The 19301-nt window shown below is 38.0% G+C and overlaps 1 protein-coding gene across 1 annotated transcript; it reads right to left on the bottom strand.

Annotated features, from left to right (window-relative positions):
* Positions 1-1952: 1952 nt before the first annotated feature.
* Positions 1953-17357, bottom strand: LOC108261756 (zinc finger protein 239). Its single transcript, XM_053688351.1, has 3 exons — positions 17247-17357; positions 17068-17156; positions 1953-3432 (listed from the first exon to the last, which is right to left on the bottom strand). Exons 2-3 carry the CDS (start codon positions 17128-17130, stop codon positions 2596-2598), a joined length of 900 nt encoding a protein of 299 aa, XP_053544326.1. The 5' UTR covers positions 17131-17156; positions 17247-17357; the 3' UTR covers positions 1953-2595.
* Positions 17358-19301: the final 1944 nt, after the last annotated feature.

Below are 19301 nucleotides of genomic sequence, written 5' to 3'. Positions count from 1 at the left end.
GCGGTATTAGGGGTCCCCACCAATGCAGCCGCCACTAGACTGCTAGTCTAGTCTAGTAGCCGGTATCTGGGGTCTGAGGCCTCATTTTCCACCTGCTTTCTATCCCCGCCCTGGAGTATTTCTCTATTTCTCTACTCTTTTTTCTACCTTTTTTCCCTTCCTCCAGCGGTATTGCAGGACTTTCACTCACACAACACATATACCATTTCTTTATTACAATTATAAAAAGTACATTCTACAATCTACACTTCTCTCTTACCTCTTCTCACTCACTCCAGATTTTGGAGACCCACTTAGTCTTTCTTCCCACCCCGGGGCTTCTCAATCGTAACAACAGACCACTAAAACAGAGCTTTGACATAACAGGCATCTGCAATGCCTTTTCCTATACGGCCTGTCTGTTGCTTAGAGAGCGAAGTCCCACGGGAGAGATTCCAGACATATAGATCTTAGCCCAGTCCCATCTGGGTCGCCAAATGTTGGCTCGAATTTAGCCTATTACCCAAAAACATTTAAAATTCAACTTAGAAGCCAATACTCACATCTACCTCTGAGACCAGTTGGAGATAGAAAAAATACACCAGCCGTGAGTGAGAAGAAGCAAGGGTCCAGCTTTATTGTTTCATTCCACCACACGAGATCCACACCGATGAGAATTCTCAAAAGTGATCCCCATACCCTGAGCTTAAGCTCCAGTATTTATACTGTATTTACACACTAGATAACCCATAGGTTTCCAGAAAAGGCCTATTTCACTTACCCATAGAATTGAAACCAGGGGTTTTACTTTACACATAAAATCAGAACCCAGGCATTTCCAACAACCCAGGAAACAAAAACCCAGGGTTTCTAGTTACCTAGGTTTTCAAAAACCAGGGTTCTCTTTTACCTAGGTTTTCAAAAACCAGGGTTCTCTTTTACCTAGGTTTTCAAAAACCAAGATTCCCATTTCCCTAGGTTAAAAAAATGACGTAAGCAAGACGGCTAAACAACCGGGAGGGACCTTGGTCTTATCGTTATCCTGGGGGGGGGGCAGCCACCCTTATAACTGGCTTTCTTCATGGTTCTCTAAAAATTAAGGCTTTCCTTGCGAGACGAGAATCTTCACCATCTGAATCATGAGTAAGTTATATTTTCCTTTTTTTCCTGTATTTCTCATTTGTAATTTATTTTCATATTTGCACTATATTTCTTAGTTTATATATATTTATACTACTTGAAAAGCGGTTTACTGTACTTCCAACTTCTTAATATCATTACAGTTCTACTGTCCTGCATATCCTACAATTCTGTTTTTCATAGAGTTTCTCTATTACTATAAGATTCTATTAAAGTTATTCATGTGTGTGTATGAGAAAGAGAGAGTGTGTGCGTATGTTGTGTCTACTTGCCCGCCCTTGACTGTACGAGCATGTGTGTGTGGGTGTGTGTGTGTGTGTGTGTGTGTGTGTTAGCACTCCTCAGCTCGTACACTTCTTTCGACTATTTCGACTAATAACCCATAAAGATCTTTAAAGTGTTTTACCAATTTATCCACTTCTGACTAAAACCGCTTCTGTATGCCTAGGTGCCGGTGCCCGTCGTCAGTCCCTTCTCTCACCGTTACTGGACCTGGATCTGGACCTCCCTTATGTTTATTTTATGACATTTTTTATCTACAACATATGTCCTATACGGAACCTGGATATTACAGTAGTGGGGCAGCCGCCACCTCAAGTGGCCGGTATCTGGGGTTTAAGGCCTCACTTCCACCTGCCTCTAAGCAGCCCTGGAATCTTTCACCAGCAGTATTGCAGGACTTTCACTCACACAACACACATACAATTTCATTTCATGAATCAACCTTATACACCTTATACATAACCTTTATACAATCACAATCGGTTCACACTTCTCTTACCTTTTCTCACTCACTATCTCAATATCTAGAGAGTTAACACATTGTACACAGGTAAAGAGGTAAAGAACGCTTTTTATTTACTCTAGGATACATTTTTTTTAACAACAACAACAAAAAAAATACAACAGCATTACCATTTCTATTTAAATCTTTGCTATACATAGACATATGGTTAAATGAATAACCTTTAGCTTTATCACACAAAAAACTTTTTTTTTTTTAGCAAACTGAAGTAAAGTTTTGAACTTGTACAGGGTTCAATTTTATTTTGCAACAGTTCTTGGTCAAAAAATTATTTATTGAGGAGGAATGAGTTCGTACTTTGGAGGGTTTCCATACGAGTCAAAAAAAAAATTCTCCAGTGGTTTTGTCATTAAGGCATAAAGCAATCCAGTGCTCACTGTGGCATTTGGAGAGAAAAAACCAAACAGGAAAACAACATAAAATCAATTTTCTAAAACCCAGAGAGTAAGCAATAAAGTCCCATGCAACAGAATACTACAGTCCATGACAAATAATACAATATGGTATAATGCCTGAATGTCTCTTTACCTCCCCTTTAAAAAATGAAAATTAAAAACACATATCTTAACGTGAGAAATTAATGTCTGATGGTTTATGTTAGAGCACTTGTGTGTCCTTAATGAACTTGAAAGCGTATTGCTCCGCCCACATTATCCACAGAGGTACAGCTTCTATTCTGTATGTCTCTGCTGGTGGCTGAGGAGGGTCCTCTTTTCACGAAAACTTTTCTTACACTGCGTGCAGTGATAGGGCTTCTGTCCTGTGTGAATGCGCAAATGCTGTTGGAGATTACACCGAATAGTAAAACTCTTCCCACACAATCCACAGTGATATGGCTTCTCTCGTGTGTGACTGCGCAAATGCTGTTGGAGATTACCCTGGCAAGTAAAACTCTTCTCACACTGTCCACAGTAATATGGCTTCTGTCCTGTGTGAATGCGCTCATGTTGTTGGAGAGTCCATGATTGGGTAAAACTCTTCCCACACTGTCCACAGTGATATGGCTTCTCTCCTGTGTGAATGCGCTCATGCTGTAGGAGAGTACTCTGAACAGAAAAACTCTTCCCACACTGTGCACAGAGATACGGCTTCTCCCCTGTGTGAATGCGCAAATGCTGGTGGAGAGTATGCTGGCAAGTAAAACGCTTCCCACACTGTCCACAGTGATACGGCTTCTCACCTGTGTGGATACGCTGGTGTCGTCGGAGATTACTCTGCAAAGAAAAACTTTTCCCACACTCTGAGCAGTGATGAGGCTTCTCTCCTGTGTGAATGCGCTCGTGTCGTTGGAGATTACTCTGCAAAGAAAAACTCTTCCCACACTGTGTACAGAGAAACGGCTTCTCCCCTGTGTGAACGCGCTCATGCTGTTTGAGATTACTCTGGCAAGTAAAACTCTTCCCACACTGTCTACAGTAAAGTGGCTTCTTCCCTGTGTGGATCCGCTTGTGATCTTTGAGATGATGACTTTTAGTAAAACTCTCCCCACAATCTGAGCAGTGGAACATCTGGAAAACATAATAAAATTATTCAAGATGCGCATGTTAAATTTTGTCCCCATGTGTTTATGGAACTGTTCTTGGAAAGGCCTCCTACAATACTGTAATACGGCTTGATCACCCAATCACCCACTTTTAATGGCTGTAGACTAGCCCTACAAAGATGACATTGCTCTGGGCATCAATGTTTTTTCAAGGTGAAGCACTGCATGTGTTTTGACTCTGGGAAATCAACATGGAACTTAGTGTTTCCAAATACAATGGTTTAAAGCATTAATGTAATCAAAACACGTTCTCTGTTGAAAAAAGAATCTGAATATCTATCAGTTGTGAAGTTCTAGCTCATGCCACATGCATGCTTCTTAAAACTCCAGTAATCCCTGGGGACTTGTATGGCGATCCCCAGACTTGTTCGATATAATTAATCCGTACAGGAGTTCACAGAGTTTCTTGTAACTGTTATGGCCAAAAGTATTGGCTTTTTTCAACTGCTGGCTCACACATTCTTTTGTTTTTGTCTGTGGAAGTAGAATGGAGTGGAATAAATGGCACCCATTAAGCAGCACTCTTTTCTGGCTCATCTTTATGAAGAGCTGAAAAAAAATGGATATTACCCAAAAGTGGCAGAAAGTTTACAGCACTCTGGCTCAGACCACAAACTCACATGGATTAGAATTTAGAAACCTAAGTTTATAGCACTAGAATCATCTCACACTGGTTTTATTGATGTATCTGAAACAACGACGGAAATCTTTTTAATGATAAAGTATATTTTTATGAATTGCTACGAAACTATAAACATTAGTGTTGAACTTGTGCATAAATCTTCTGTTCCACTCCAAACAAACAAAGTCTTCTGAATAAAACACTAATAAGACCCCATTTTTGCCCACATCTATTATGGAATATTTCAATCAATCAAAGTATAATTCACTCATATATAACCAAAGTATAAGCTGTGAAAGAGTATCAACATGTTATAATCAATAAATGAGTTAATCCATTAAAACATATGCTTAAAGAGTATAAGCAAATACTAATCAGTATACTGGTACCGGTTTGTGCTGGCAATGTATGTAATCTTTTTGGAATTTAATATTTCAATTTTTTTTTTTTTTTTTTTTTTTTTTTTTAAAAAGAGAGCTGGATGTACCACGCCACCATTAAAAACAGGAGGGAGGCCCAAGTCTTAGAATTAATGGTGGTGCATGACCAAGGTCTGAATAAATAAAATAAAGAAAAAGAAAAAACCCCGCCTGATGAGATCAACATACAGAATTGTATAAAAGCATGTATTGAGGATAGGCAAGGGACTTAATCTGCAGACCTGCTTGACTTTGTTGTTTGGATAATAAAGTCTCTCTTTAGACATCAAGACCCTGAGACTCGGAGCACTTTTTGCTGAAAATTCCACAACACTATCTAACAAGTGGAGCAAGTGTTACACATTTCTGCTAATTGTTTCAGAATTTCCAACAAACATGAAATGAAATCAGTTCCTATATTAATAATCTAAAGGCCACATGAAGTGTGAGCCCTGACCTGAACCCAGCTAACACAGTTACAGTGAGGGAAAAAAGTATTTGATCCCCTGCTGATTTTGTACGTTTGCCCACTGACAAAGAAATGATCATTCTATAATTTTAATGGTAGATTTATTTGAACAGTGAGAGACAGAATAACAACAAAAAAATCCAGAAAAACGCATGTCAAAAATTTTATAAATTGATTTGCATTTTAATGAGGGAAATAAGTATTTGACCCCTCTGCAAAACATGACTTAATACTTGGTTTAAAAACCCTTGTTGGCAATCACAGAGGTCAGACGTTTCTTGTAGTTGGCCACCAGGTTTGCACACATCTCAGGAGGGATTTTGTCCCACTCCTCTTTGCAGATCTTCTCCAAATCATTAAGGTTTCGAGGCTGACGTTTGGCAACTCGAACCTTCAGCTCTCTCCACAGATTTTCTATGGGATTTAGGTCTGGAGACTGCCTAGGTCACTCCAGGACCTTAATGTGCTTCTTCTTGAGCCACTCCTTTGTTGCCTTGGCCGTGTGTTTTGGGTCATTGTTCTGCTGGAATATCCATCCACGACCCATTTTCAATGCCCTGTCTGAGGGAAGGAGGTTTTCACCCAAGATTTGACGGTACATGGCCCCGTCCATCGTCCCTTTGATGCGGTGAAGTTGTCCTGTCCCCTTAGCAGAAAAAAAACCCCAAAGCATAATGTTTCCACCTCCATGTTTGACGGTGGGGATGGTGTTCCAGGGGTCATAGGCAGCATTCCTCCTCCTCCAAACATGGCGAGTTGAGTTGATGCCAAAGAGCTCCATTTTGGTCTCATCTGACCTAAACACTTTCACCCAGTTGTCCTCCGAATCATTCAGATGTTCATTGGCAAACTTCAGACGGGCATGTATACGGGTTTTCTTGAGCAGCGGACCTTGCGGGCGCTGCAGGATTTCAGTCCTTCACGGCGTAGTGTGTTACCAATTGTTTTCTTGGTGACTATGGTCCCAGCTGCCTTGAGATCATTGACAAGATCCTCCCGTGTAGTTCTGGGCTGATTCCTCACTGTTCTCATGATCATTGCAACTCCACGAGGTGAGATCTTGCATGGAGCCCCAGGCCGAGGGAGATTGACAGTTCTTATGTGCTTCTTCCATTTGCGAATAATTGCACCAACTGTTGTCCCCTTCTCACCAAGCTGCTTGGCAATGGTCTTGTAGCCCATTCCAGACTTGTGTAGGTCTACAGTCTTGTCCCTGACATCCTTGGAGAGCTCTTTGGTCTTGGCCATGGTGGAGAGTTTGGAATCTGATTGATTGATTGCTTCTGTGGACAGGTGTCTTTTATACAGGTAACAAACTGATATTAGGAGCACTCCCTTTAAGAGTGTGCTCCTAATCTCAGCTCGTTACCTGTATAAAAGACACCTGGGAGCCAGAAATCTTTCTGATTGAGAGGGGGTCAAATACTTATTTCCCTCATTAAAATGCAAATTAATTTATAAAATTTTTGACATGCGTTTTTCTGGATTTTTTTGTTGTTATTCTGTCTCTCACTGTTCAAATACAACTACCATTAAAATTATAGACTGATCATTTCTTTCTCAGTGGGCAAACGTACAAAATCAGCAGGGGATCAAATACTTTTTTCCCCTCACTGTATGTTGTGAAGATATAACCATATTTGTTGCAATGACGTACCAACTAACATTCCAGCCATGTAACCTTGTGATTCCCATATTCGTTTCAATGTTACAGTTGTACGTTATTGGAATGTGGCGAGCATGTTCCAAAGACCAAACTGGTACGTTGTAAAGTAACAGCACCGGACCATATTAGTCACAGCGACGTACCAAATAACGTTCCAACCACGTAACCTCATCTGTATACCATGTTGATATTTCTGTAAAGCTGCTTTGAGACAATGTCTATTGTAAAAAGCGCTATACAAATAAAATTGAATTGAAAACCCGTATTGTACAAAAACCATATAATTTTTTTAATGAAATGAGATGAAATTATGCAGCACACATGCCAGTCATCGGTAGCACGTGGGCAAGGTTTTGCACAACACAAAACCTTGGTACATAAATTGTACACACTCGTATGTATATGTATGAAACTCAGTACACACATTGTTCTCATCGACCCAAACAACTTTCAACTTCTGAACAACAATCAATAGCTCTGCCCAACAGGAAGTTGGCCATTTTGGATTTCGTGCATGCAGTGAACTTTTAATTATTCTTTCTAGGGGGTTCATGTGATTGTCACCAAACTTGGTCAACATTATGGCAAGACAATCAGGATGTAAAATTGCGAATGGATTTTTGACATCTCAAACAGTTTCACCATGATGAGGCAGTAAATGTATGGCAAAAAAAGGAAAAAAAAAAAATTATATATATATATATATATATATATATATATATATTTATTTATTTTTGAGCTGTATGTTTGGTACTGGGGCCTGACCACATGGATGTGACTATTGTGAGTGATGGTCATAGCGCCACCTCCTGGCAGCAGGAAGTGTGTCACACAAGGCTTTCAAAGAGTTCTCATATTCACCCGAATCGCTTCAATCTTGGTCAGAATAATGTCGCGACATGGCTGATGTCAAATTGCAAAATGATTCTCTGTATCTCACATAATGTTGATGTAGTAATGCATCAAAATTTAATACTCTTCTCTTTGTATACTTGTGAACTGTACTATATAACACTCGCTTCACTATGCATTGATTTCATACACCCACAGGTGGTGATGGCACTGAAGTGCTTGGGCCTGTCATTGCTGCTTGCAGCTATATTATTTTCTTATTATTACACAAACTTATTTGGTTTCCTGTGCAGTGTGCACTTAAAGGAATATTCCTGGTTCAATACCCGTTTAGCACAATCAACAGCATTTGTTGTATAATGTTGATTACCACAAAAAGTTAAATAAAAAAATTATTTTAACACTTTAAAAAAGCAGAACAGTGAGGCACCTACAATGGAAGTGCATGGAGCCAATCTGTAAATGTTAAAATACTCATGTTTCTATAGCCACAGGATATTAACAAATGTATATTAACATGATTTTCGTGCCATAACATCAGCTACTGGCCTTTTCTTGGTAGTTATAACCAATTTTACAGCTTTGTTGCCAAGAAGACACAGTGTCAACAAACCCTAAAACAACCTTAAAATCAATTTAAAGAACTTCACAGCTTAAATAGTACACATTTTAACTAAAAGATTAATGTAAATACTTTCATAAAATTATAAGCTTTTCTTCAATTCAGTGTTTTAACAGAGCGGTGCAGTGCAGTGTGTGCTTGTTCACATAATTTAAAATGTTTTACTGTCATTTCTGTTGCCAGATATCACTAGAAAAGTCGACTCCAGTTTCCATGTTTTAATCCCACAAAATAACTCAATATTATCAGCAGACATGGCAACACTGTACTGGGAAACCCATCTAAAAGGAACAACTGATAAAAAAAAATATATATAAATAAAATGTAAAGACAGAAAATGTGCTTAGTAAGGATGTCACGAGAACCGATACTTCAGTACCAAGTTGATACCAACATTCTTAAACCATGACGGTACTTGTTTTTCTGCAGCTGCTTAGGTATCGTTGGTTATGAAGGTAAAGAGGTTCCAATTCTTCCAGAAATGAAGGGGACAGCAAATACGCACAAGTGTTTTAGTCAGTCCACAAGTGGTAAAGAAGATGAAGAACGCCTACAAGCACACGGGAAAAAAAAACTACAGAAAATGGTGACAATTTTAGCTCTGCCCTGACTTGTTGAGAGGAAAGGTAGCATCAGTTGCCGGTGTGCAACCAATGCTATCGTTCATTTCAAACAAAAAGAGGAAACCCCTGGAATTTGGCAAAGCACCTGAAAGACGGTCCTATATTATGTTTGTTTTAGGCAGCTGGCACTGTAGCCATGAAACTAGCTAACATTATGTAATGTCTGTGATAGCCAGTTTTTTGTTAATGACGCTAACGCATTGCAGTGTTATAAACTACCTCCTAATGGGCCACCATGCATCGCCATTCAGCCCGTGTCCTGTCAGCTAAATGTAGCCTAATGTCACTAATAATTTTTCAAATGTTCATACTTTTAATAAAACTTTTTGGCCTGCCACCACATCAGTGAATTAAAACTAATGCTTACACAAGGTGCGTGTGTGCACGCACACATTTATGAGTGCACGCACTTGTTATTAACACTGTTTAGTCATTGTCAGATAGTGTTTGATAACTAAAATGCCCCCCCCCCCATTTTGCCAGTATTAGCCAGAGGAGGATGTCCTCCAGGAGTTTTATTAAAAAAAAGAAAAGAAAAAAAAAAAAGAAAAAAAAAAAAAAAGAAAAAAGATACTTTTTTTAACCACATCGTGTTATCGACTTGGTATCGAGTATCATGTACTTTTGGTGGTATCGGTACTGACTACAAGATTTTTGGTATCGGGACATCCCTAGTGCTTAGTTATAAATAAATAATTTAATATAAAAAATAGACATTAAAATAACTTCATGAAATATAATTAAAATGAGAAATTAAATGATGTTTAATTACTGTGGGTTACACTTAATATCAATTTGACATAAGCTTAGTTTGCCATCTCCTTAGAAAGCTATTAGCCTTTTTGCGAATATGGATCATGCCTGTGTCAATCTACTTTTAATTAGGACTCCATTGTTTAAAATATTTAAAAATAAATATTTTATGCTTGTTTATTTATCAATTAACCAATAGTATTTCTCATTGCTATTATTTTAATTCAATTAACGATGACCATGAGCAGAGAGCTTACATTTAACCGTTTATGACAGACCTCCTGATTAAAGCTTAAACAGAAAAAAGATTGGTATCTGGATCGGTTTCGGTCGTAAAAATCCTGATCGGTGCATCCCTAATGAACAGCATTAAACTAAAGTGCTTTTCATCTGACGGGTAAATGAACTCACGCAATCACATCCTATATGAGATTATTCAGATATATACACAATATACACAGAGTGGTTCGAGAACTGACTCCAGCCCAGAACCATGACAGTGGAAAATGTCTAATAGTGTAGCTTTAAATATATTTAAGAGGAGCAGACTTCAAATACTGAACATTAAGGTTTTTTGTATTTGTTTACAAGGTGGAACAAGTTAACGGTTGTTGTTTTTTTTGCATACAGCCTGTAAAATTAACTGAAAATATTACATTTAGTTTATCAGAAGTTCTCTCATGCCTACTTATATTTACTTATATTGTGGCACATTAACATTACCATCTCTAAAAAAAAAAAATAAAGAAAAAAATAAAGAAATGTATTTAAAAAAAAAAAAAAAAAAAAAAAAAAAAAAAAAAAAAAAACCTAACTTCAACAGTGCTCCTAAATTTTTGTAATTAGGAGCACAAGTGCTCCTAAAAGAAATTGTTTTGCGTCTCTCCTGTAAACACTTAAAGATTTGTACATTAGCAGGAATGTAGCACAACATGGAGGTGAAGGCAGCAGTCTGTTTATTTAAATGTGAAAGCGCAGTTAAAAATATGTTGTCCCTAAAAATCAATGAATAATTGTGATAAATAATCGAGATCTCAATATTGATCAAAATAATCGGGATTATCATTTTGGCCATAATTGTGCAGCCCTATTCTTGGGTTAGGGTTCCAGTTTTGTTTCATCGCTCCACAGAACAGAATCCCAAAACTTGTGTGGCTTATTTCTATGATGTTGAGCTGATTTTTCTTGTGCTTTTGGATCAGTAGTCGTGAACGTCTTGGAGTTCTGGCATGGAAACCTTCTGCGTTTAGTATGCGCCTTACTGTGCTCACAGAAACCTCAGTGTCCGTTACACTAAGTCTTGCTCCTCGTCTTTTGCAGTCACTTGAGGGTTTTTCACAACCCGTCTTCTCAGAAATCTGTTTGCAGCCATTGATAGCTACCTATTTCTGCCCGGTCCAGGTATTTCATATATTTTCTGCCCCTACCCAGTTCAGGTATTTCATGTGTTCCAAGTCAAGCACACCTGGTGCAAATAAGTTGCAAAAGTAGGGGAACCTTTGCTTTCATTATCTGGTGTGACCCCCCTTGTGCATCAATAACTGCAACTAAACGTTTGCGGTAACTATTGATCAGTCCTGCACATTGGCTTGGAGGAATTTGGCCCATTCCTTAGTACAGAACAGCTTCAACTCTGGAATGTTGGTCGGTTTCCTCACATGAACTGCTTGCTTCAGGTCCTTCCACAACATTTCTCTTGGATTAAGGTCAGGACTTTGACTTGGCCAATCCAAAACATTAACTTTATTGTTCTGTAATCATTGTTTGGTCAAACAACTTGTGTGCGTAGGGTCGTTGACTTGCTGAATGACCCACTTTCTCTTGAGATTCAGTTCACTGACAGATGCCCTGATATTTTCCTTTAGAATTCACTGGTATAATTCAGAATTCATTGCTCCATCAATGATGGCAAGCCATCCTGACCCACATGCAGCACAACGGCCCAAACCATGATACTACCACCACATTGTTTGACAAACTGCAGAAGGGCAGCAATGTTATTTTTGAAGAGCAGTGGCTTTTTCCTTGTAACCCTGCCATGCATATTATAGCTGTTCAGTCTTCTCCTGATGGTGGACTTATGCACATTAACTTTAGCCAATTAGAAAGAGGCCTTTAGGTGCTTAGAAGTTACCCTGGGCTCCTTTGCGACCTTGGGGACTATGACACATCTTGCTCTTAGCATGATTTTTGTTGGCGGACCATTCCTGGGGAGGGAATTAATGGTCATTGATTTCCTCCATGTGTACACAATCTGTCTGACTGTGGATTGGTGGAGTCCAAACTGTTTAGAGATCTTTCTGTAACCTTTTGCAGCCTGATGAGCTCCAACAACTCTTTTCCTGAAGTCCTCAGAATCTCTGTTGTTCGTGCCCTGATACACTTCCACAAACATGTGTTGTGAAGATCAGACTTTGATAGATCCCTGTTCATTAAATAAAACAAGGTGCTCACCTGATTATCATTAATTGAAAACACCTGACTAATTTCACTTTCAAATTAACTGCTAATCCTAGAGGTTCACATACTTTTGCCACTCACAGATATGTGATACTGGATAATTTTCCTCAATAAATAAATGACCACGTGTAATATTTTGGTCTCATTTGTTAATTGGGTTCTCTTTATATACTTTTAGCATTTGTGTGAAAAGCTGATGTTTCAGGTCATATTTATGCAAACGTATAGAAAAATCTAATGAGTTCACAAACCTTCAAACACCGCTCTATCTTTCCATTTCTATATCTGTGGTATGTCAGTCTATCCATCTGTCTGTTTATGTATATTTCTGTATATACACACACACACATTTGTATATAACTACATGTGTATATATTACGTTGAAATTTAGTTTTATCCACAGGACCCTCCTGCTATGCTGGTGATCGATTCATACAGAGTGTGGACTGCAAGATTGTGAATGATGACATTCCCACATTCATCTCTGCTGTCTGTCTGATGTTTGGTAGTTATTACTGTTTCAATATTCACTACCCTTCAGAACTGGCCTCAGTGCTTGAGTTCCTGCAAAGTTATGCAAAGTTGTTTTTATTTGGGTGGAGGCGGGGTTCATTTACTACGTAGGTTTACTTACAGAATTTTCACAATCATTCATTCTTTTCCTATGTGTTTTTTCATCATAAATCCCGAGAAGGGCACAAAAGTCGAGGAGAAGAACAAAAAGCGACTTCCAGTGAACCCAAGAGTCTTCCCCTTAATCTCAGACCTTTCGGATCATGAGTGGCGAGAGACATTGTAAAGCGGAACTGTTTTTTTTGTTATAGTGAATTAACAAGGAATGTGTTATTGACATGTGTTGTAACCACAAGATGGCAAGTTTGCGGGTCATCAAAACAGCTGAATAAAATTTTGTGATGTTCTATTTTGTTTTGTTTTTTTTACATGATGTGCTGATTTAAATCTATATATTTAACTGCTATAGTTGACAACTACAGACCTGTTTCCCTACTCACTTTTCTTTCAAAAACGCTTGAAAGAGCCGTTTTTAATCAACTCTCAAATTTTCCTCACACAGAACAACCTCCTGGACACCAAGCAGTCTGGCTTCAAGAGCAACCACTCCACGGAGACTGCTCTGCTTTCCGTCACTGAAGCCTTACGACTAGAGCAACCTCTAGATCATCTGTCCTCATCCTACTTGACCTCTCTGCTGCTTTCGACACTGTGAACCATCAGATTCTCCTGTCAACTCTCTCCAGCCTGGGGATCACTGGAACGGTTCTGCGCTGGGTGGAATCCTATCTCTCTGACAGATCCTTCAAGGTATCATGGAGGGGAGGTATTTCTGAAACTCAGCAACTCACAACTGGCGTTCCACAGGGGTCAGTTCTGGGTCCACTCTTCTTTTCTATCTACACCACATCTCTAGGGCAGGTGAGTGAGTCTCATGGCTTCTCATATCATTGCTATGCTGATGACACCCAGCTCCATTTGTCCTTCCAGCCTGACGATCCATCCGTCTCTGCGCACATCTCTGCTTGCCTTTCGGACATCTCGGTCAGGATTAAGGAAAACCATCTTAAACTTAACCTGGCAAAATCTGAGCTTCTCGTCATCCCAGCCTGTCCCTCAATCAACCACAACCTCTCTGTACAGCTCGGCTCACTCACACTCATGCCAACCAGGACGGCCAGGAACCTTGGGGTGATTCTTGATAATGGCTTGACCTTTGCAGACCATATCCCAGTAACTGCAAGGTCCTGTAGGTTCATCCTTTACAACATCAAGAAAATCCGACCCTACATCACCAAACAGGCTACACAGATTCTAGTCCAGGCTCTTGTTATCTCTAAACTGGACTACTGCAACTCACTGCTTTCAGGCCTCCCAGCCAGCTCCATCAAACCCCTTGAGATGATTCAGAATGCTGCAGCACGCCTCGTCTTCAACCAGTCCAAGAGAACTCATGTCACACCCCTCTTCATCTCCCTCCACTGGCTTCCTGTAGCTGCCCGCATCAAGTTCAAGGCCTTCATGCTCACCTACAAGACCTTGTCAGGAACAGCACCCTCCTACCTCAACTCTCTCCTGAAGGCCCACGTTCCCTCTCGCAATCTGCGATCGATTAGCGACCGACGTTTAGCAGTTCCAACTCAGCGTGGCGCAAGGTCCCTTTCCAAAACCTTCACACTAACCGTTCCTCAGTGGTGGAATGCACTTCCAATATCAATCCGGACCGCAGAATCTCTCACCATCTTCAAAAAACAACTAAAGACCCACCTCTTCAAATGAACACCTAACCAACTCATTTATTAAAAAATAAAATAAAATAAAAAATGCACTTACACCTCTACTCTGCACTTTGCTTCTTCTGGAATTCAATTAATAGATCTCGTATGGTAGCACTTCTTGTATTGTTCTCTGCTTGATATCGCTTTGCTTGTATCTTTCTCATTTGTAAGTCGCTTTGGATAAAAGCGTCTGCTAAGTGAAAATGTAAATGATTTACTGAGGTTATGTTATAGTAAATTACAGAGTCTTTAATCACTGTTTTTCTGTGAAGGATTTTCCTCATAGGATGTTAAGTAGAACAATGTCTTTAAACATCCACTTTTCTCTTTGCTCTTGCAGCGAACCTTTAATTTATCTAATTTATTTATTTAACCTTTACTTAACTTTAAATAAGATCTGTTGGAAGTGCCTGTAGAGTAGTAAGAGTGATGTTTTAACTTCTACAGTCAGGACTAACTGGAGCATTTGTGTTTTGTTTAAATCACTGCCTACTTCTGTTCAAAAACAGAAAAATCCTTCATTTCTTGCCGGTCTTAATTAAAAATACTTGGGACCACATTGATGTCTTAGTTCTTTTATGGATTAGTTTTTGGTTTAGGTTTGCAAGTTTTATATATTTGCTAATTAGTGTAACAGTACTCTTAATAATTTTAACCTTGAATTCCTCTCGTTGTTTAAAGCATTATTAAAATTACAATTTAAAAGTAAAAGAAACATTTTTGTCAGATGAACAATATGTAGCTTATATCTCATAAAGTCTGAGCTTCCAGCTAGTGTGATAGTATGATGCTTTCATAGAAACTTCCGAATGAAATTAGTGGTTATTTGTAATTTTTACAGTGAAACATGTGAATGGTTCACAATATCCAACATATTTAATGTAATTTTTCCTACAATTAAATACTGGTTTCCTGTGCCCTTTGGGGAAACAATTTTATAATTACAGTTTTTGTCTGTAATTAGTACGTTTCATAACTGTATTTTACAGCATAAACCTTTAAATTAGACAGTTTTGAACTGTGAAAAATATAGTAGACAAAGTGCAATCCCGTACAACTTAAAACGTTGATACCTTATTTTTTACGGTAAAGTTCTGGCAACCACAGCTGCCGGTTTTTTACCATAATTTTTTTTTTTTTACAGTGCAGGACAAAAAAAATTTACTCTACAAACATAAACCTGTGGATTAATCTCCAGGTGAGATGGAGATAAAAAAAAAAAAAAAGCAAAAGGTGCATATGTAAGATCCAGAGCTACATGAATGGAAAAGGGAGAAAAGAACAGTTCATATTTCATCAAGCAGGAAAAAAGGAGACAAGAAAGAAAATGATTTGTAGCTTAATAGTAAATCAGGAAGAAAACTCTGATCATAGAGTAATTACTAAACAGTTGTTTCAGTTCTAGTCTAATTTATATTCTTCTTTGCAAACGGCTGAAGATTATTATGATTTTTTTCAAAGAAGTGAAGAAGGATATTCCAACAATTGACAGTATTTTTAAAGATATATGTGAAGCGGATATTACATTAGTAGTAATAACAAGAACTTTGTTAAACTGTTTGATTTATGACCCTTCCATGTCCCCCTGACTGGCAGTTCTGTAGGGGCGTGTGATTTACAACCTTTGGATCTTAACGTGTGCGCGCGCTACTGGCCATTGTCTGTGTGTGTGTGTGTGAGACGTAATGGAGATTCACGGTTTTGTTGACCAGAAAATGCTTAGCATGTGTCTGCTAATGAATCTGGTGTGAACCCTACTTTTTACCGTTTTAATCCACACACAATGAGGTGAATATGGATGATGTAAGAAAAGTGTATCGAATGGTTAGCTATTATGTGTGTGTATTAATGCGGTCGAACCGTTTTGTGTAACTATGCTGTTAGAAAATACATGATGATTGAATGTGGTAGATGTATTAGAATCGTGGACATAAATGAACAGAATGTTATTCGTGAAATAATTGAAAGATTTGTTGAATATATTGTTGAGAAAACACTGATGTGTATAAAATTTCTACAGTCCCTCGATGTGGTTTGTTTTTGAAATAAAACCAAGAACACTTAAACCATCCATGTTATTCTTTGTGGAGACTATGTCCATGTCCAAAGAAATTAAAAATACTTATTATACATTCTAAATAGGAGGTAAAGACATTTTAAAAGAATTATGCATTGTTTAAACTATAAACACATTTTTTTTGGAAAATGGATCACAGGCAAGGATAATGATACTTATACACTGCACAGAACTATCTACATATGTGGACTCATCTGAAAATAATAACTAGATTATTCCCCAAGCCAGAAACCTGTTTCATTTTAGACAAGATTAAACTCATAACAAACCCCTACAAATTATCTCTTAATTTAATTTATTTCTTTTCTACTTTTGTTTTGAATTATGCAAATGTGATTGCGTCCTCAGTCTGTTATATAAAAGAGTTCATGAATAAGTTGACAAGTTTGTTGTAAACACTGAATACAATCAATTACTGTAAACAATAAATAAAAACACATCTTCACATCGTTCTTAATGAAACTAGTTAGAGAGTTTTTTGAGGACGTGGTCACGACGTTTCTGGACCGTTAGCCAAGATTATATATAAAAATAAACGTTACCAAGATGCGGTAAACTAACAACGCTGTCATAGAGTAATATCACACTGACGATCAGAGACTAACTGGTGACGTCATCATAACGCGCGGTGTTTGCGGGGAAGTTTTCTGCTTGTTGTATATAGTATTGTGATCGTTACTTAATTATAAACAAGTTCTCGGAGTTTAAAAATAAAAAGAGAAATCAGACACATGACTAAATTTTACCTCTGAGCCAGTAGCAGCAGGAGTCTGTGGGGATTTTCTTAAAGAGCGCCGTCTGGTTTTCATTATAAGAGGTGTAAAGAATCAGGACACTGGAAGAAAAATACAGAGATTCATGACTCCAGAATCTCCGCTAACCTGTTAACCGAGTAGCTCAGGTGGACAGTTTCAGATGAACTCACCTTTAGTGGAATCACACAGAATATCAGAGCTTCTAAGCCCGTGTAGAGAAAGAAGCTCCGCGAACAAGCGTGAGAGAGGTTCTTTCGTCGGCTTCTATTGTTTTATGGCGGTTGGCAAACCAGCTTAAGGTGCATTACCGCCACCTACTGGGATGGAGTGTAACGTTCAGCTGGAGATAAAAAAAAATAAATACATTTTTTAAAAACCATATTAATCAAATCTGTGTCCCGCAAGTATTTAAAGAGAATGCTATACAATCTTACTTTTCTCAATCTACATTGAAATATATTTTTCTAATGTTCAATTCAATTCAATTCAATTTTATTTGTATAGCGCTTTTTACAATAGACATTGTCTCAAAGCAGCTTTACAGAAATATCAACACGGTATACAGATATTAAAGGTGTGAATTTATCCCAAATGTTATAATGTTATTCTATCTATTACAAGATCCCTTCATTTTCCCACAAATTGAATTATTTCTATATTGTATGCCTCACCCTGAAGTATCACATGCTCAACTGTTTTAGCCATTTCACAATGGATACATCGATCTGACTCACTTTTTCCTATAGTGTATTATTAATTTAATATGTAAAATTAAAATGTAATAATAATTTAAGAGAGTGTGTCCTATACAGAGCCTGGATATTAAAGTATCTTCCCTTCTATTCCATACTTGGTTCTTTCAATCCATAGTAGTAGTTTTGCTTCAGATATTGTGTCACTATTTAATCTTTAGGCAAAATTCTATCCTTATCATTTATTTTACTGTGCAACTGGAACTCAGCGACTGGCCTCTGAAACAGCCAAGGAGGAATCACAGGTATAACCACCGTAGGGCTCATTCTATACAGTCTATTCCTATTTTCTTTGTGTCTTTATCAGCATTCCTTCCAAAATCCTAAAATTGACATACTCATGTTCCCCACACTCATTTAATAATTAACACATCTCTGTAATTTCCACCTGTATAGCTGAGACAAGAGATGTTCTAAACGGCCCACATCCTATTCTTAGGGATTGAGAGTGTATGCCACTTATTTTCTTTAGCATAGATTCTGGCATACACCATACTACTATAATCTATTATTAATCTTATCATTGCACAATAAACTCTTTTCAATGACTGTCTAGTTGCACCCCAGTCTACCCCTGTCAGACATCTTCGTATATTTATTACCTTTTACATATATCTACTACTTTCTTTATATAAGACGCAAAGGTTAGTTTTGAATCCATCCATACTCCTAGAAACCTCATTTCTGGAACTTGCTGCAATGTTTGACCATATTGTTTGAACATAATTTTTGTTAATTTCTTTTTCTTTGAAAAACACATCAATGTTGTTTTTTTCTACTGACAATCTGAAGTTCCAATTATTCACCAATGTTTCTACTTCTTTAACTGCTTTCTGCATACTTCTGCATTTCTTCCCCTTTTCCACAATGCACCATCGTCCGCATAACGGGATTTCCCCATTCCTTGTCCAATTCCGGAAAAGATGTCATTTATCATAATGTCAAAAATAACTGGGCTACAAACACTTCCTTGTGGTGTTCCATTGTCAATATTATATATCGTAGATTACCTTGTACCAACCCTTACTTGGAAGGTGTTGTCTATTAGAAAATCCATTATCCATTATATAGTTTACCTTTGATTCCCAATTATCTAATTTGATTAGGAGTCCCACTTTCTATAGCATATCATATGCTTTTTCCACATCAAAAAACACTCCTACTAAAGATTTCTTTATTCACCATTGCCTTTCTAACTTCTGATTCTTGGCTTATGATTGAATCCATGGTATTATGTCCTTTTTAAAAAACTGCTTTGGTGAGAGTACGGTAAGGGCCTCATACTGTAAAATTATATTGCGGTAAAGGCCTCATACTGTAAAACACATTTACAGGTAAGCTCCTGTAAAGGAGCAGTTACAGTAAATTACTGGCAATAGTGCTGCCAGTAAGTTACAGCAAAAATGCAATAAAATGTCTAACAGTGCAGACAGATTACAAGTAAAACAGGAAATGCTTTTATTTTACTACGTA

This window comes from Ictalurus punctatus, chromosome 19 (assembly GCF_001660625.3).
Source record: "Ictalurus punctatus breed USDA103 chromosome 19, Coco_2.0, whole genome shotgun sequence".
Taxonomy (NCBI): Eukaryota; Metazoa; Chordata; class Actinopteri; order Siluriformes; family Ictaluridae; genus Ictalurus; species Ictalurus punctatus.
This window is presented reverse-complemented; position numbering and strand designations above follow the sequence as displayed.

What these genes read in the sequence shown, in the direction of transcription:
- LOC108261756 (XM_053688351.1), bottom strand. Translation starts at nt 17,130, where the DNA reads ATGAAAACCAGACGGCGCTCTTTAAGAAAATCCCCACAGACTCCTGCT. An exon ending in CTGCTGCTACTGGCTCAGAG is followed by an intron (nt 3,433 to 17,067) that starts GTAAAATTTAGT and finishes TATGTTTTCCAG; the next exon opens with ATGTTCCACTGCTCAGATTG.